This window comes from Mytilus californianus, unplaced genomic scaffold, assembly GCF_021869535.1.
Source record: "Mytilus californianus isolate M0D057914Y unplaced genomic scaffold, xbMytCali1.0.p SCAF_6, whole genome shotgun sequence".
Lineage (NCBI taxonomy): Eukaryota > Metazoa > Mollusca > Bivalvia > Mytilida > Mytilidae > Mytilus > Mytilus californianus.
This window is the reverse complement of record NW_026262712.1, coordinates 88,812,813-88,833,065: the sequence shown is the minus strand read 5'-3', so window position 1 is coordinate 88,833,065 and position 20,253 is coordinate 88,812,813. Positions and strand designations below refer to the sequence as shown.

Sequence of the window (20,253 nt, the reverse complement as noted above, 5' to 3'; positions counted from 1 at the left end):
TTTAAAAAGCAAATCTTGCTCCCATTTTGCCTGTTTTAACCTTATGTTATGTTTTCAATTATGGCAGCCATGTTGGTTAACTGAAAAGAACGTTGAAATTGAGTTGAAACAAGACATCCTACATATGATTATGATCAAGCTTGATTTTTACTGGTCCATTGGTTCCAGAGGAGAGTCTTATTTTTTTTTTACAGAGAGGATGGCAGGAGACAGCAGAAAGATGGATGCCAAATGATTGCAATTGCTAATACTTGCCCTTTTGGCCAAGGAAACTACAAATGGATTCCTGCATAGTGTATTATAGATATATAACTATATGCATATATGCAATTTTCTGAATGTATGATTTATTCAATAAAATCTACAAATGTACTAGCAAAGCTTACTATTTTTACTCGTTATATTGACGACTACACTACTAATGATTAAGAGACTAAGGAAATCTTAACAAGCTAATGAAGTTTATAAATATATTGCTCTAAATAAAGTTATCTTTTAATATATTGCTCTGTTTAAATGCTGAAGGAAAGGCACGATGCTGCAATATATCCTACCAATTTTCTACGGATCTATCATTTCAATATAACCATAATTATGGTGAAGATAATTTGCTCAACTGGGAAACATTAACCTTACAACAATTCACAGTACACAATAGTCTTGGGATCTTTCTTAAATACAACAATTGATGGTTTAGTACAAAAGCTGGTTAACTGATACATGCCAGCACCAACTGATTTCATGCTCAATTTGTAAACATTCAGTATAATAATAAATAGAATGTTAGACAATCATTAGTTTCTTTAATAGATAAAAAATATTAACACCACACTCAGTGAAACTTGTCGTTTAGATAAAACAAAAATTGTTGTGTTTGTCTTATAGTCATTTTTCATTTTTTTTTTTTTTTTTTTTTTTTAAATTTTTTTTAAATTTTTGGCCACAGTGCTGTTAGTTTCTCTTCGACTTTTTAGTCTCCTCTTGGTATTTTTTGCCTTTCTTTTTATAACTTAACTGCAATTATCTCCCTTAGTAAACAAGGAAACTTCAAATTTTGTAATGTTTAAATGAATGCCCAAACAAACTATTTTTTTTTTCTGAAAACAATATAATTGTTAGCAAGCATATGTTAGTAAGGAAAGGATTGACAACCAAAGTTTCCACAAAAGGTGAGAGAAACAGTGATACATCGTAGCCCTTGGTCTTGTTAATGGAAGGAAAGGCTCAAATCTTAAGATCATGTAAAATAATGAATCTAAGACCCCCCAAACCATACAAATGTAAGAGGGAAAATAAGTACTTTTTATGAACTTATTGAATTCAATAGAAGTGCAATAAAAAAAAAAAAAGTGAGTTTTATAAATAAACTTCTACCCAGACTTGTGCACCTATAATCTCATACTAATAAAACACATCTCATGTTTTTCACACCTGTGAACCTAACCAAAAATTCTATGAAGAATACCAAAATGTCCATGTCATGCCAATTTTGGTTAAATAAACTTTATAGCTTTCATTATTCATAATATTTAAAATTAACGAATACATTTCACATGATCTTATTTTCACAAAATTGACATTTTTAGGCATAATGACCAAAGTCAGTCAGTAAAAGCATAAAATACTGATGTCACGTTCTCACCTTTCTTAGATTTCTTCTGAAAACAAGCAAACTCAGATATCACACTTAGAAAAACAAGTTACAATTTCTACACTACTTATTGCAATCAATCAAACATATCATAATTAATATAATGTAAATCATATATCAACCTACTATCAAATGTCAGGTGAAAAACCTGTGACTAGCATTTAGGGATTATTTTAACAAATAATGCATATGAAACAATTATGTGTTTTTTTTTTCTTTTTCATTAATGTTTTTTTTCTGTTTTCTCTCACTTTCATATTATGATGTGTCCCTTTGCCCAAGCATTCAAGCATTGTGGCCACCATCCCAAATTTTTACCTGCCATGCTTAAAATTTGAAGAAACTTTCCATCTTTTTCCCACCATGCTTAAACATTTTGGAGTCAAAATTCACCTATTTTTTATTTTCAAGGCATAACATTTATAACACAAATTTAATCACTAAATATTGAAATCTTTCCCTAAGTTTGAATCAGCTTTTGATACAAAATAGATATTCATGAGAGAGTTTCAACAAATTGAAAAGCTCCTTTATTAAAATTTAACTCCTTTTTTATCTAAAACTTTCAATATTGAATAAATTTGCAATTTAAGTTTTTTCATAATTCCTTGATTTTTTTTTTTTCAAAAAGAAATTAAAGAAATGAATCATTTCTTTTTTAATTTCTCAACTAATCAAAACTTAGTTCTGATGAATGTTAGAGTTTACAATTTCTTTTTTATAATCTAAATATTTATAATCAAACCCAAAATCACCTAACCAAAGACCGAAGTTAATTTAGTAAATACTGTCCTACTACTCCCTCAGTAACTAAAACGGGACAACATTCATTTGTTAGGTTAAAGTTCATCTAAATAACTCTGACTTACCTCGTCTAACCGTCGATCTGTTCCCATTGTTAACAAGTTATTAAATTCTCTTTCTAATATTTGTCGAGCCTAAAAAAAAATAAAAATTAGGTATTATTATCTGTAAATCGAGAACTGGTATACACAATTATCTATGATTGAGAAAGCTATAAGAGTATGATTTATATTGCCATTAAATGATGTTTTGAACAAGTCTTAAATAAGGTGTGGTAAAATGAATTTGAACTGTTTGTTTCTTGGGTTTTCTGAGATTTTTCTATTTCAAAGAATATCACTTTCAGTACCATTATCTTTGCAATAAGGTTGATATCTAGTATATTCTTGCTATATATATATGGACGAAGTTTCTAATAAGTTTTTGGAACACTCTTTTTTACCTATAAATATAACATTACCTGTGGGTTTTGGTTAGGAATTTGTAAAGCTAAAGCGATACTATTATGATCAAAGCTTTCATCTAAAGCCACAAGCGAACCATGAACTCCTGATTCAATTAAATTATTTGCATATTCTCTTAGACCTATAGACTGTACAAATTTTATAACACGTTCATTTGTCCATACTAAAACATCTGAAATAGAATAAAATTTTGATTTAGTAAATTTATGAACATTTAAAAAAATCATAGATACATAGAACAAAGCTATTTTTGAAAATAACTGGTGAGGCTTCAAGTCAGCTATTCTTCATCATCCATACATTTTTTGCATTTATTTGTAACATATGTGATATATATGTCCCATGTAAAAGAAGTTGGGTAATAAATATTTGTTTATGCACAAAAATCATTAATCTGGACCAGACATCTCTGATGAAGTAACATTGTCAATATAATTCCTCTAAAAATATAAAATCTATTCATTAGTACCCTGGTCAGGGCTTCCAAAATTAGTTTTAGCCAGCCGGACATTTTATATATTATCCCGATTTTAATCCCTTAAGACTAAATAAAGATAAGGCAATTATGGTAATCATGCAGTTGCCGAGTTGGCCATCCCAATGATTGACATTAAAAAAAAAAACGATATTAAACTTTCTTTGATTCAAATTTGAAGTTCTGACGTAAGCTGTTAAATTGGCAGTGCATCATTCGAAGTGTGCAACATCATCATACTTATATCTGCCTTAGACTTTTTATTTGTGCAAAATAACGTTGTCAAAAACTTTACTTTCGTTTTTAAATCTACCGGATGTTATCTTGACAATGGTAAAACATGGACCAGAGACGGATACGTAAATTCCGTGTACGTTTGCAAAGCATGAATGAGTGTATAAGTAGCTCATTCTACGTTATTTCTTCAAGAAAATATTCGAAATAAACGTGAGATAAAGGTATCAATGACAATTTAAGCATTTTTTGAAGAAATTAGGATGGATAATTAAATTTCACACCTGCGCACATGCGCACACGTGTACTCGTTCAAACAGAGACATGTCTGGTTCAAACAACGTGGTTATGACGATTTTTCATTTTCACCTTTTTAATTTTTTCATCAAATCATATTTGTAAATGTATTTCTGATAATTAAAATCTTTTTAACCAAATTAATTAGATGCAAACCGGAGAAATGTAAAAAAATAACTTTGAATAGACCGATCAATGTCCTGTTCAAAATAGTTTACCTGTCACCTGAACAGGTCAATTTCAGCTGTTCGACAACTAATTAGCCTTGATTAAAATGAGAAGGTATTAAAGTAGGGGTTGTTTTGATAGTACTTAATGATCATGTCACTTTTATGACTGGAAATGTGTGGCTGTTAAAGGCAAAAGGTTGGGTCAAAAAGATCGCGAATTATGTTAAAAATTATTGTGACCGTCTCTAAAAAAGCCTTGAAAACTAAAAAGTAGTTGACTGTTTCGTGCTTTGCCCAGCCGGACTTTTACCGGACATTATACTAATGTCCGGAATACATGACCGTTTTGGAAGCCTTGACCCTGGTTAATGTTGAATTTTACCATGAGTGACCTTGAGTTACCATGAGTGACCTTTCATTTTCTGAATTTGAAAGATAAAACTATAATCTGAGCTAACTATGAACTAATAAAATAATTTCTTGGTGTAATCTCAAAATACTGAATTGGGTATAAAAAAATAGGATTCGCTATGGGCAAATAATGACTTAAATGACATGCAATATCATAGTGCATGGTAGCAAAAAAACCTTGAAAATTACCCTGTATATATGAAGTGTCATTTATCAGTACAGTCAAACCTGCTATAAAGGTTACCTCTATTAAGCAAAAACCTGTTTTGTAAGGTCAACCTCTTCTTGTCGCTATGTAGTAATACCAATTTTGAACCCCATTTTAAAGGTCATCTCTCTCATAAAGTAATTTTCTTTTATTCCTCAAAGATGACCTTATTTACAGGTTTCATTGTATTTACTTTATTATAAAACATTCCTTCTTTAAACTTTGAACTTTACTTAAAATAATATGGACTCATTCAGCCATGCTTACCTTTAGAATCTGTAGCACTTTCTTCTCTCCGCCGTTCTAATTCTTTTTTATCATAATTTAATCTTTTTAAACAATTTATACCGTATTGTAAACTTGTCCTAAAAATTAACAACAAAATCATATTAGATTTTAACTAAGTTCACAAAAACATGTTGATAAAATTAAACATCTGACAAAAATCATTTCCTTTCATGATTTATGACTGTGTTTTCTAATTACTGATTAATGCCATTTTTACATTGAAAAATAATGCAAGAAGGCTCATAAAGTTTCTTCTATCGACTTATTACTTAATGTCTTGTTTCCAAACAAACATGTGACAATCCTATTATTTTTATCGTATAGCAATGTATTATAACTTTTAGAACATAACTTAAGTTACCATGCAATATTCGTAAATACTGCACTAATATTCCCTAATTCTGTGCTCTGATTTTAAAATGCAGTTATTTTTGTAGTAAATAATGTTTATCTTTTTATTTAAAAAGTTTTGCCATACAAAAAAGCTATTGTATGAATATTGGTCAAATGTTATCCCTTGTAGAATATAAATTGCATGGAACCATACTTTTTTCCTTTTAAACAGTGTTTTTGATTTAAACATTTATGCATTTTTGTCCTCTTTTGCATTGATTCATATTGGTACTTTACAGTATCAGCAGGCTGAATACATATTATTTTGAGTTGAAATTTACAGTAATTATGATTTGTATAATTACCCTTGGTTGTATGAACATCTTACCTATGAAAACTATCGACCATTTTTAATTGTCCCCGTAAATCTTTTTTTGTTAAATGATCTAACATCCTTGCATCTACTAAACATTCCATAAAGTGACTTCTATACTGAGGTAGTCCTAGACTAGGCAACCATTCATTTCCTATCCATTCATGGTTCATATCACCAAATGCTAATGTCTACAAATATAATTCAAAACAGAGATCAAATACTGGTTTATTTTGTATATGCATGGGTTTATGGTTAAAATAGATATCTCCTGGATTGACTTATTGATTGATTGATGTTTAACACCACTTTCAGCACTATTGTGCTATTTCTTGGCGGTTACTTTTATTGATGGAGGAAGCCAGAGTGCCGTAGAGAACCATGATCTTCGGTAGGAAAACTAATAATCCTAGTCAATTAAGATTGGAGCAGTGCACCTGCCATGTGCGGGATTCGTACTCACAACCTCAGTGTTGACTGGCTATTGATACAGTAGTTTGACTACTTAGATCATTCGGAGACTGAGGCCCTATATCTCCTGGACTTCTAGTTCAAGTTTACAAGATCACAACAGATATATACTGGTCAATATTGCATGAGGTCTGCTATATTTTGACCACATTGAATTTTAGAGGCAAAATAGTTTAAGATTTCTTTGTAATTTGAATTTACATTTATTTTACATCATCACAACTGTTCCTATCAAAAACTGAACACACAAGAACTATTTCCTTTGATACATTTAAATTGCTTAAAATTATATGTATTACTTTTTATTAATGGTTTCAAATTTGATACACACCCTGGTTTAAAACATTAGAATTTTCAATTTGTAATGTATTCTATCATTATGAAAATCAGTAACCTACTGATAACACCTTTCACAAAACATACAGGATCTAAAGCTCATATTTCTTCATTTGTCACATTTTTGTTTAAATAATCAGCTTGAATCTTGTGCTTTGCCTTGCAACCTAAAAGTCATTTTATCAGAATAATAAATACTTACAGTTCTGGAAGTTTTAGGTGCTGATGGACTTGTGAGACTGACCATTTCCTGAATGGCTAGTCGTAATTTTAACCGATGTAATGGATTACTAATGCCAATTTCTCTCTGTATTTCTTGGTCTGACAATGCAGACATTATTGCACCACTTTTAACATTTGCCCTACATGCTGCCACATACCATGCTGGCATACCAACCCATAACTGTAAAATAAATATAAATATAAGTTTTCCTTTTCAACAATTAACCTAACAATTCCAAAAACTTCAAACTTTTCCTTTCTATGTGTCGGTATAAAAATGACAATTTCAGTATAGGTAAATTTAAATTCCCTTCCAAATGTACCAATTTCAGAATTTCCATTCACAGTCTAAAACAAATTTTTCTCAGATCCCAACAATTGACTAATTATTTTGATCTTGTCCTGAATATGCATGAAATAGTTGCCACTAGACATTAAGTTAACAACAAATAATCCTTTATTTCAATCTGGTTGTTTTTTTCAATTTGAATTCCAAAATTTTGCCTTTCAGTTACAACTAGCAACCAAATTATCAATTACAATAATACCGTAACCAGACTTGTATAGTTGACACTGGTACATTGTCAGCACCCCATTCTCACAACTAGAAATTCAGGTAAAAAAACATTTTGAAACTGTTTGAAAACATCTAATGAAACTCCGGTAATTTCAAATCGTGTGTGATCGTTTGCGGTATTTTCATGGAAAAACCCATTTTCCAACACCAAATAGAAGTTGAAAATGCTTGTAAATGATCCTAAAACACTTTACTAGTGTTAAAATATGTCAAAATAAAAAAAAATTAAATAAAATGCTTCGCTGGGCGCAGCTTGATACGACCGCAGAGGTCGAACCCTGAACAGTTGGGGCAAGTATGGACACAACATTCAAGCTTGATACAGCTCTGAATTTGGATTGTGATTAAATATTTGACACAGCATAGGTTTCTGACACAGAAAGAATGTGGTCTAAGAACTTCAATTTTTTTAATTTACCTATTATGGTCCAATGTCCAAAATCAAAATACATGGTTAGATTCAGCATATCAAAGAACCCCATATATTCAATTTTTGTTGAAATCAAACAAAGTTTAATTTTGGACCCCAACTTGGACAAACTTGAAAACTGGTCCCATAATCAAAAATCTAAACACATGTTTAGATTCAGCATATCAAAGAACCCCAAGAATTCAATTTTTGTTAAAATCAAACTAAGTTTAATTTTGGACCCTTTGGACCTTAATGTAGACCAATTTAAAAAACGGGACCCAAAATTAAAAATCTAAAAACACGGTTAGATTTGGCATATCAAAGAACCCCAATAATTCAATTTTTGATGAAATCAAACAAAGTTTAATTTTGGACCCTTTTGACCTCAATATGAACCAATTTGATAGCTGGGCCCACAAAATAAAAAATCTAAATACATGGTAAGATTCAGCATATCAAAGAACCCCATATATTCAATTTTTGTTGAAATCAAACAAAGTTTAATTTTGGACCCCAATTTGGACCAACTTGAAAACTGGGCCAAAAATCTAAAATCTAAATACATGTTTAGATTCAGCATATCAAAGAACCCCATATATTCAATTTTTGTTGAAATCAAACAAAGTTTAATTTTGGACCCCAACTTGGACCAACTTGAAAACTGGTCCCATAATCAAAAATCTAAATACATGTTTAGATTCAGCATATCAAAGAACCCCAAAAATTCAATTTTTGTTAAAATCAAACTAAGTTTAATTTTGGACCCTTTGGACCTTAATGTAGACCAATTTAAAAAACGGGACCCAAAATTAAAAATCTAAATACACGGTTAGATTTGGCATATCAAAGAACCCCAATAATTAAATTTTTGATAAAATCAAACAAAGTTTAATTTTGGACCCTTTTGACCTCAATATGAACCAATTTGATAGCAGGCCCACAAATAAAAAATCTAAATACATGGTAAGATTCAGCATATCAAAGAACCCCATATATTCAATTTTTGTTGAAATCAAACAAAGTTTAATTTTGGACCCCAATTTGGACCAACTTGAAAACTGGGCCAAAAATCTAAAATCTAAATACATGTTTAGATTCAGCATATCAAAGAACCCCATATTTTCAATTTTTGTTGAAATCAAACAAAGTTTAATTTTGGACCCCAACTTGGACCAACTTGAAAACTAGGCCCATAATCAAAAATCTAAACACATGTTTAGATTCAGCATATCAAAGAACCCCAAGAATTCAATTTTTGTTAAAATCAAACTAAGTTTAATTTTGGACCCTTTGGACCTTAATGTAGACCAATTTAAAAACGGGACCCAAAATTAAAAATCTAAATACACGGTTAGATTTGGCATATCAAAGAACCCCAATAATTCAATTTTTGATGAAATCAAACAAAGTTTAATTTTGGACCCTTTTGACCTCAATATGAACCAATTTGATAGCGGGTCCACAAATAAAAAATCTAAATACATGGTTAGATTCAGCATATCAAAGAACCCCAAGAATTCAATTTTTGATGAAATCAAACAAAGTTTAATTTTGGACCTTTTTGACCTCAATGTGGACAAAGTTGATAACGGGGCCCAAAAATCAAAAATCTAAATACATGGTTAGATTCAGCATATCAAAGAACCCCATATATTCAATTTTTGTTGAAATCAAACAAAGTTTAATTTTGGACCCCGATTTGGACCAACTTGAAAACTGGGCCCATAATCAAAAATCTAAATACATGTTTAGATTCAGCATATCAAAGTACCCTAAAAATTCAATTTTTGTTAAAATCAAACTAAGTTTAATTTTGGACCCTTTTGACCTTAATGTAGACCAATTTGAAAACGGAACCAAAAATTAAGAATCTAAATACACGGTTAGATTCGGCATATCAAAGAACCCCAATAATTCAATTTTTGATGAAATCAAACAAAGTTAAATTTTGGACCCTTTGGACCTCAATGTGGACCAATTTAAAAACGGGGCCCAAAATCCAAAAACTTAATACACGGTTAGATTCAGCATATTAAAGAACCCCAAGAATTCAAGAAAAAAACCCCATTGAAATTGATCAAGAAATAAGCAATTTATATGAAGTATCTTCTTTTGCACAATACTGTGCAATTGAATATTTCTTGCTATTGTGCAATACTGTACAATTGACAATTTCTTGCTATTGCGCAATATTGTGCTATTGGATATTTTTTGCTATTGCGCAATACTGTGCAATTGAAGATTTCTTGCTATTGCGCAATACTGTGCAATTGAAGATTTCTTGCAATTGTGCAATACTGTGCAATTGAAAATTTCTTGCTATTGCACAATACTTATTATATAATAATTTACACATCCTGTTTGGTGTGTATCTCCTACCATATCATTATTATTTGCTTTTAAATATTAATCAGAAATAACCAACTTAAAATGGAAAATTTTAAAAGAAAAAAAAAAAAGGAAAAAAAAAAAAATCCCCCCCCCCCAAATGTTTTGAACCCCCTTATGATTCATCACCCCCAAACTCAATCCCAGCCTTCCCTTTGTGGTATGGTACCTTGCAGTACAATTTCAGAGAGATCCATACACTTGAACTAAAGTTATTGTCTGGAAACTAGAAAAATGCTTATTTTTGGCCCCTTTTTGGCCCCCAATTCCTAAACGTTTCGGGCAATTACCCCCAAACTCAATTCCAGCTTTCCCTTTGTGATATGGAACCTTGTAGTACAATTTCAGAAATATCCAAACACTTACACACAAGTTATTGTCATGAAACTAGAAAAATGCTTGTTTTTTGCCCCTTTTTTGGCCCCTAATTCCTAAAATTTTGAGGCAATTACCCCCAAAATCAATTACAGCCTTCCCTTTGTGATATGGAACCTTGTGGTACAATGTCAGAGAGATCCATACACTTACACACAAGTTATTGTCTGAAAGTTACAAAAATGCTTATTTTTGGCCCCTTTTTGGCCCCTAATTCCTTAACTGTTGGTACCATAACCCCCAAAATCAATCCCCACCTTCCTTTCGTGGTATTAAACCTTATGGTAAAATTTCATGGAGATCCATTCACTTAAACTAAAGTTAGAGTGCGAAAACCAATGTGTCTTCGGACGACGCCGGACGACGCCAGACGACGACGACGACGACGACGACGACGACGACGACGACGACGACGACGACGACGCCAACGTCATACCAATATACGACCAAAAAATTTTCAATTTTTGCGGTCGTATAAAAATTGAGAATTTTGTGTTTGTTTAAACCAGAATTTCTAATAGCATGTGTAAATAAAAATAAATACAGTGAGAGTGTACGGAAAATCTGTACTTAATAGATATCACTAGAATATGACGTTGAAAGTAAAACAGTTCCATCCTTATGTAAAATAATGTTTAACATATCCATCACATACATGTTTGAAGGATCTTAAGCTAAAACAAAACACATGCGTCAGTATGAAACACCAAAACGAAACGAATAAACGATTACATTTTGAAGTTTATGCATCGTAATGCATAAGCTGGTTCCAGACTGACTTGTACACCTTTTTCATTTCGTTAAATTCAAGCAGATTCCAGTTTATTTTATGCAATGCAGTGAAAAGAAACAAGAAATTTGTAATGAAGCATTTAATTTTGTAATTTATCAGTTTATATTTGATATTGAATAAAAATTGCATATTAATATGGATTAGATAAATTATTAGATTTGAAAATGATAAAAGCGCCCTTACAATTTAACCTCGCAAAGTCGGAATTTTTCTCTTATTTCTTGCTAATTGTACTCTATAATCCGCACCCCTGTCTGGCAGGTTCAATTTTGGAAAATAAAACCGTGAACTATACAAGACTGAATTCGGTACTGCTTAAATTGCATGTATACTGCAAAATCAACTATCAACAAGCATTCTGAGAGTATTGCATGGCAATACATAGTCCCCCACCAGTTAAAAATTAATTGTACTGGAACAATATGCTAACTTGATCTATAACTTGTCATAATGTGTAAACTATATAACAAATATCTAGCTAATATCATCAAGCATGATGACAAAAAGTGTGGAAAACTGATTATTTTAGTGAATTTTCTAAGTCCAAGGACCATAACTCTGCACAAAATTATCAGACCGGAAAAAAAATTGGATCTTGATCTATAACATGTCATGAAAATATCAAATTAATATCTTCAAGCAGGGAGAAAAAAGTGTGGAAAATTTATTTGCCGGACTGACAGACAGACAGACAGACAGACAGAATGCAAACCTAGAGTCCCCTTCGACGAAGTCAGTAGGGGAATTAAAAGAAAAACATGCAACTATGGCCCTAGAAAAGTGATTTATAAGATTATTTTTTGATTTAAGAAACACCAACCTCTAACCATGCTACAACAGTAGGACCATTCCATAAAGCAAATGGAGTACCAGCCTTCATTGCTTCTTCTAATAATTCATGCCTGAAAAATAATTCAAACACCAATGTAATTTCATATGTCAGACCAAAGCTATTTCATTTCATTATCATAGTTATTACAGTTGAGCAATTTGTTCATGGCATGCTGGAATGAATGGGATAAACATTAAATTAATAAATGGGGAATGTGTCCATGGGACACAGATGATGCCCCCGCTTGCATATCATATAAAGTTATAAAAGGACATAACTGAAGAACGGTGAAAGTGACACTACCTAAATTTGTACTTGATCTGAGTTTTGCGGTAATAAGTATCGTGTATAAGTTTCATAACATTTGGTTGAGGCAAACTTAAGTTAGAGAATGGAAACGAAAAATTCAGCAATTTTTCCATTTGTAAAGGGGCATAACTCTAGGACGGTTAAAGTGATGCCACCAAAATTCGAACTCGATCTGTGTTTTGTGGTAATAAGCATTATGTATAAGTTTCATAACATTTGGTTTTTGCAAACTAAAGATAAAGAACGGAAACAAAATTCAGCAATTTTTCCATTTGTAAAGGGGCATAACTCTAGAACGGTTAAAGTGACACCACCAAAATTCAAACTTGATCTGTGTTTTGTGGTAATAAGCATTGTGTATAAGTCTGATAACATTTGGTAGAGGTAAACTAAAGTTAGAGAACCGATACCAACTTTGGGATGTACGTACGTACGGATGGACAAGGGTAAAACTTAATTGGCTGGGGCATGAAAACATAATACTAATTTCTATCCAGTAAAATAACAGCATGATTTTTAAATATACCTGAAACAGTTTTCAAATGTTATTCATTACCTTCAAAAATTTACATAAATCCCATCTTCCATTTCTTATTGGGCATCTCTTTCATAAAAAGATTTTTTCTGCAAACATTACCATGACTGTCCATGTACACATAAAGCCAACTAATTTGCTCTTTTTTATTTTTTCAGATTATTTTTTAAAACCATGTCTATTATAATTTGAACCTTTTATATTCAATAATTCTCCACCTACTTCTTTTTCTTGCGTCGATCATATTCTGATTGGCCAAGTCCTAGTGTTAAAGCATCACCAGCACTTACATCACCCATTTCACCAAATCCTCCACCTAAAAAAATGAATTAGATTAAAAAAAACTTTTGATGGACAATACTTTTCCTTAAAATAAATATTTAACAAGACTATGCATCCATTTGACACCTTATCCTACTCACACTATCACATTACAGGTTTAGTGAACTGCTAAATCTATGTCATAACCTTTATACAATTAGGAGATGTGGTATAATTGCCAATGAGACAACTGTCCAACATACAAATCATTACCTTATTTGGCATTATTTAAAAAAAAAAGTTCACATCACAATGAACATGTGTACTAAGTTTCAATTTTAAGTTAATGTGACCACTTCAAGCCAAACTTTAACCGTGTACGGAAAAGACAAACTAATGGATGGAGGCACAGACCAAAAAACATAATGCCCCTTATTATCGCCGATGGTGCATAACAACCTGTAATATGTTATAGTGGAGCATCTTCACTATGTCTTATTCAAATCTCAGTGAACTGTACATAATGATCACCTTGTTCACACATATACATACCAACAGGTGTCATTTCTCGGTTTATGCCTTCCTTCGTTTTGCCTTTTTTCTTGAAGAAACTTCCCAGTGAGCTTTTAATTCCCTTTTTCTTTTGATTTTTGGATAGAGAATCTTGACTGCTACTGGTAGAACTAAATGGACTAGCTGTTGCTTGCATGGTATCTATCACAGATCTACACAAATAGAAAACATGAAGTCATAAAACAAATGGATAATAGTGATAGTGATGTATCTAAAAAGATATATGGTAAATATGAAACTGAGCACTACTTAAACAAATATTGTGGAATAGCCTTGAATCTACTTGTCTTAAAGCTCCTTTGCAAAGGTTGTGATTGTGGTGCAAGACAAAAGTAATACTTATGGTATAAAATAACTTCAGAAAATAATATTTCACAGAACTGTTTTTAAGGAACAACTGTGTTATGTTTGATAAAATATTGATACAAATTAACAATTCTAGTGGCAAAATGAGCTGTTTAGTGTCAAGTACCCAGCCATTTTAATGTCAGTTTAAACATATTCTTTTTGCTATAAATTTCACTAGGACTACTAAGATGTAAAGACAAAAAGCACAGAAATACAAGTTTTTTCTTCTCATAAGGCTCCTCTACAGCATGTAACTGATATTTAGTACCTATACTTACTTTGGTGTTGAAGATAAAACCGAATCTTCATTTGTTGGATTAGATGTTTGAGCTATTGCTGTGGCTATTCTCTCCAGACGTAAAGACCGAGGAGTTGGGGGACTAGATTCACACTTTATCGTCATGGCTTCTTCATTCACAGCTGAATCATCACGACTATACTGCTGCTTTAAAAACAAAGTTCAAAAATAAGGTCTTTGTCATATATAGGCATTGTTAAATATACTTGATTATGTTATTAGTATCTAATTACAAATAGATGAAACATACCACTTTCTTCAGGGATTAGTATAATCCACACTATAATCTGTGTTGTGTATTAACTGTTCTAAATTATTTACATTTCTGGTTTTGAATTAACATTTTAGTTTTTCTGTTAAAAAAACTCAATAGAACTTTTGAAAGTCATTATGAAATTGATGACGCATCATCCTTGGCATTTGTGCCAAAAAGTTCTATCATGATTTTAACACCAACACAAATTTCCAAGAATATTACTTCTAAAATTTCTATATAAAAATACTATAATGAATTGTGTTCAAGATGTGGTATGTGACTTCTGATGGGGATATTATAAAGCTAAGTTAGAAAGTAACTATCTATATATGATTCTAAGGTAAATATTGTTCCGTAAGCATTATTAAAGCTTGCTATATATCATCCTTTTGTTTAAAAGTAATACATGCAAATAAAATGGTAATCAAATATTGGATACTATTACAAGGAAATGGAAAATGGACCCATTCAGAAATTTAACTTAGGTCTTCATAAATTAAATTATGCTGTCTCAGTGTCCTTGTATGCTAAGTCTGGTCTAATCAAATGGTCCAGAATAGACAATCCCATGAAGAAACACCATTACTAAATTGGTCCATTGTGTTTGTTTATATAATGATCTAAATATCAAAATACATGTATTTCTTTCACAAAAGACTCCTTGACATATACAAATGTCCACATGGGGATAGAAGGAAGAGAATGAAAGGATTGACGCTAGACTAGAATCATCTAAACCAATAGCTATTGTTATCAAGAACAAATTAATCAGAACATATATCCAGCAAAATGTGAAGATCCATTATTTTTAATCTTATACAGGTAATTTGACAATCAAAATACATGGAGGTCATCCTTTTTAAACAATGATCATCTACACTGGTTGACATATAATGATTATATGGCATTTAAAAGATTTCAAATGAAAAAAACCTTAGTGAGCACGCTTACATACCCCACGTCCCCACATTGTCATTGGAGAAATAAAATAAGTGTAAGAAAAAAAAATTGTATCAGAAAAAAAAATTGAATCATAATTTCCTGTCAATATGCACATCTACATAGTATGTCCTTATTATCTACACAGTTTCATGAAATTCTATTGTGTGGTTTGAGAGGAGTGGCAATGACAAAAGGTTGCAGCAGTATATTGGGCAAATAAGTTCAAAGGGGCGCAACTCCTGGGGAAAAAATTGAATCGTAATTTCCTGTCGATATGCACATCTACGTAGTATGTCCTTATTATCTGAAAAGGTTTCATGAAATTCTGTTGTGTGGTTTGAGAGGAGTTGCGATGACAAAAGGTTGAAGTAGTATATTGGGCAAATAAGTTCAAAGGGGCGTAACTCCTAGAAAAAAAATTGAATCGTAATTTCCTGTAGATATGCACATCTACGTAGTATGTCCTTATTATCTGAAAAGGTTTCATAAAATTCTGTTGTGTGGTTTGAGAGGAGTTGCGATGACAAAAGGTTGCAGAAGAATATTGGGCAAATAAGTTCAAAGGGGCGTAACTCCTGGAAAAAAAATTGAATCGTAATTTCCTGTCGATATGCACATCTACGTAGTATGTCCTTATTATCTGGAAAGGTTTCATGAAATTCTGCTGTGTGGTTTGAGAGGAGTTGTGATGACAAACTGTAGCAGTAGTACATTAAAGTAAATAAGTTCAAAGGGGCGTAACTCCTAGAAAAAAAATTGAATCGTAATTTCCTGTCGCTATGCACAACTACATAGTATGTCCTTATTATCTAAAAAGGTTTCGTGAAATTCTGTTGTGTGGTTTGAAAGAAGTTGCGATGACAAGAAATAGGACTGACTGATGGACAGACAGACGGACGGACGGACGGACAGATAGACGGACAGGTCAAAAACATTATACCCTCCGCAACTCGTTGCGTAGGGTATAACTAGAACTGTGATCTTGAAGATGAGTTGAAACAGTATGACAAGATTTGAACAAAGGCAGTTATTCCATTAAAAGTAATCTAACTTACTATATCAATATCAAAAGGACCATCTTGACAGGCATGACCAAACAGTTATTTGTGGGGTGCATAAAAATTTGACAGCAGTTGTATATAGATGAAGCAAAGTTTAATATACTGATCACGAAAGACCGAAATTTTGTGATGTATTAATTATTGCCATTAATATATAAATTTAAACTCACATTCTGATTAATGAATGGTGTATTTAATTACCCGGTTAATGAATGGCAGTGGTGTATATAGTTACCTGGTTAATGAAAGGCAGTGGTGTATATAGTAACCTGGTTGATGAATGGCAGTGGTGTATACAGTTACCTGGTTAATGAATGGCAGTGGTGTATACAGTAACCTGGTTAATGAAAGGCAGTGGTGTATACAGTTACCTGGTTAATGAATGGCAGTGGTGTATACAGTTACCTGGTTGATGAAAGGCAGTGGTGTATATAGTAACCTGGTTAATGAAAGGCAGTGGTGTATACAGTTACCTGGTTAATGAATGGCAGTGGTGTATACAGTAACCTGGTTAATGAAAGGCAGTGGTGTATACAGTTACCTGGTTAATGAATGGCAGTGGTGTATACAGTAACCTGGTTAATGAAAGGCAGTGGTGTATACAGTTACCTGGTTAATGAATGGCAGTGGTGTACACAGTAACCTGGTTAATGAAAGGCAGTGGTGTATATAGTAACCTGGTTAATGAAAGGCAGTGGTGTATACAGTTACCTGGTTAATGAATGGCAGTGGTGTATACAGTAACCTGGTTAATGAAAGGCAGTGGTGTATACAGTTACCTGGTTAATGAATGGCAGTGGTGTATACAGTAACCTGGTTAATGAAAGGCAGTGGTGTATACAGTTACCTGGTTAATGAATGGCAGTGGTGTATACAGTAACCTGGTTAATGAAAGGCAGTGGTGTATATAGTAACCTGGTTAATGAAAGGCAGTGGTGTATACAGTTACCTGGTTAATGAATGGCAGTGGTGTATACAGTAACCTGGTTAATGAAAGGCAGTGGTGTATATAGTTACCTGGTTAATGAATGGCAGTGGTGTATACAGTTACCTGCTCAATGAATGGTAAAGGTGTATATTGGTTAATGAATAGATACCTGGTTATTGAAAGGTGCATACAGTTACCTGGTTAATGAAAGGCAGTGGTGTATATAGTAACCTGGTTAATGAATGGCAGTGGTGTATACAGTTACCTGGTTAATGAATGGCAGTGGTGTATACAGTAACCTGGTTAATGAAAGGCAGTGGTGTATACAGTTACCTGGTTAATGAATGGCAGTGGTGTATACAGTTACCTGGTTAATGAATGGCAGTGGTGTATACAGTTACCTGGTTAATGAAAGGCAGTGGTGTATATAGTAACCTGGTTAATGAATGGCAGTGGTGTATACAGTAACCTGGTTGATGAATGGCAGTGGTGTATACAGTTACCTGGTTAATGAATGGCAGTGGTGTATACAGTTACCTGGTTAATGAATGGCAGTGGTGTATACAGTTACCTGGTTAATGAATGGCAGTGGTGTATACAGTAACCTGGTTAATGAAAGGCAGTGGTGTATACAGTTACCTGGTTAATGAATGGCAGTGGTGTATACAGTTACCTGGTTAATGAAAGGCAGTGGTGTATATAGTAACCTGGTTAATGAATGGCAGTGGTGTATACAGTTACCTGGTTAATGAATGGCAGTGGTGTATACAGTAACCTGGTTAATGAAAGGCAGTGGTGTATACAGTTACCTGGTTAATGAAAGGCAGTGGTGTATATAGTAACCTGGTTAATGAATGGCAGTGGTGTATACAGTTACCTGGTTAATGAATGGCAGTGGTGTATACAGTAACCTGGTTAATGAAAGGCAGTGGTGTATACAGTTACCTGGTTAATGAATGGCAGTGGTGTATACAGTTACCTGGTTGATGAAAGGCAGTGGTGTATATAGTAACCTGGTTAATGAAAGGCAGTGGTGTATACAGTTACCTGGTTAATGAATGGCAGTGGTGTATACAGTAACCTGGTTAATGAAAGGCAGTGGTGTATACAGTTACCTGGTTAATGAAAGGCAGTGGTGTACACAGTAACCTGGTTAATGAAAGGCAGTGGTGTATATAGTAACCTGGTTAATGAAAGGCAGTGGTGTATACAGTTACCTGGTTAATGAATGGCAGTGGTGTATACAGTAACCTGGTTAATGAAAGGCAGTGGTGTATATAGTTACCTGGTTAATGAATGGCAGTGGTGTATACAGTTACCTGCTCAATGAATGGTAAAGGTGTATATTGGTTAATGAATAGATACCTGGTTATTGAAAGGTGCATATAGTTACCTGGTTAATGAATGGTAAAGGTGTATATTGGTTAATGAATAGATACATGGTTATTGAAAGGTGTATATAGTTACCTGGTTAATAGATTCAGCTGTGGTGGCAGTAGCCAACTGTGGACTAGATGAGGAATAAGTATATAGATGTGAAGCTGACATTCCTGCAGGGGCCTATAGTGGAGGATAAATAACATTTCTTGTTCAATAGTAGTCAGAATGTTAATACAAGCTAAGAAGACATAACTTGATAGGCATTTTTTACTTATAAATCAAAGCTTATAACAAGAAATGAAGCCATTCCATTTGCTTTGAAAGAAATTCAACAATAACTTTGCTTTTATTCTATATGAGTTTTCCAAATATGTATATATATCTTTTTAAATATGCTCTTTTCCAATATACCAGTATTAAGTATATTATTTTTTTTCTTCACAAAACGAGATGTACTAAAATTATCGTACAAAATCGCCAAACTACTTTTTTTCCTTGTGAAACTATAAATTTCCAATTTTTTTTTTTTTTTAATATGAAGTGTCAGAACATTTTTACTGATATTGGACTACATAAAAAAATTGATGAATATAATTGATGCTGTACAAAAATGTCTACAGTGCAAGAGCATGCAAGATGGTGATAGAATAAAGACAACAGACATGCATATCAAGTGAAATTAGGCATATTCCAGGAAAAATTTACATTTTGGTAGATCTAGTTTTATCAACCAAAATATTTTCTCTCTCTCTTCAATTAAAACTCCTTTTTTCAGTGTACGCAACTACCAAAAACTTCAAAAAAAAGTTTTTCCTGAGATAGCCATTATATATTTACATGCAATATCAATATTATAATTATGACACTTAGAATCACCGTCAATTTGATACTGCACACATGCAATACAACTCAATTTTTTCTTTCTTCGAATAATGAAGAAATCAACTGATAAATGAAAAGAATTTGAAATCAGAAAAAAGAAACAACTGTTAATATTGGTTCCCCTTTTTTCCTATTTTGAAAATATCGAAGATGATTTTAGATTTCTAAAAATTTAAGCAAATTAACTTTAAACTGCAATTCAGCCATTCACAGGCTACTTAATTTCAGAAGAATAGTATACATCATGTATTGAATGAATATACAATGTATATAAAATAATAATACATTTCACTTCACAAGAATTTTACAAGTTTATTCAAAACTTTTAAAGAGGTGTCTGTATATTGTATGCTTTGATGTGATGTA

General features: G+C 32.4%; 1 protein-coding gene and 1 long non-coding RNA gene across 4 annotated transcripts in view; both read right to left on the bottom strand.

The window, feature by feature from the left end:
* LOC127706192 (liprin-alpha-1-like) overlaps positions 1-20,253 on the bottom strand; it is a 69,107-nt gene that overhangs the window by 4,496 nt on the left and 44,358 nt on the right. Inside the window, exons 14-23 of the mRNA XM_052210672.1 lie at positions 19,093-19,185; positions 14,419-14,582; positions 13,772-13,944; positions 13,181-13,274; positions 12,103-12,184; positions 6,718-6,918; positions 5,724-5,899; positions 4,982-5,079; positions 2,916-3,091; positions 2,521-2,589 (exon numbers count right to left, since the gene is read on the bottom strand). Coding sequence (XP_052066632.1) covers positions 2,521-2,589; positions 2,916-3,091; positions 4,982-5,079; positions 5,724-5,899; positions 6,718-6,918; positions 12,103-12,184; positions 13,181-13,274; positions 13,772-13,944; positions 14,419-14,582; positions 19,093-19,185 — 1,326 coding nt within the window. The remainder of the gene's footprint in view (positions 1-2,520; positions 2,590-2,915; positions 3,092-4,981; positions 5,080-5,723; positions 5,900-6,717; positions 6,919-12,102; positions 12,185-13,180; positions 13,275-13,771; positions 13,945-14,418; positions 14,583-19,092; positions 19,186-20,253) is intronic.
* Positions 16,513-18,564, bottom strand: LOC127706193 (uncharacterized). Of its 3 annotated transcripts, XR_007984287.1 has the most exons (5): positions 18,469-18,564; positions 18,333-18,434; positions 17,857-18,026; positions 17,409-17,748; positions 16,513-17,102 (listed from the first exon to the last, which is right to left on the bottom strand). It is a non-coding gene; the product is annotated as an uncharacterized LOC127706193 (long non-coding RNA). The 3 variants fall into 3 exon arrangements; XR_007984288.1 differs by lacking the exon at positions 18,333-18,434; XR_007984286.1 differs by lacking the exons at positions 18,333-18,434; positions 18,469-18,564 and adding an exon at positions 18,061-18,224.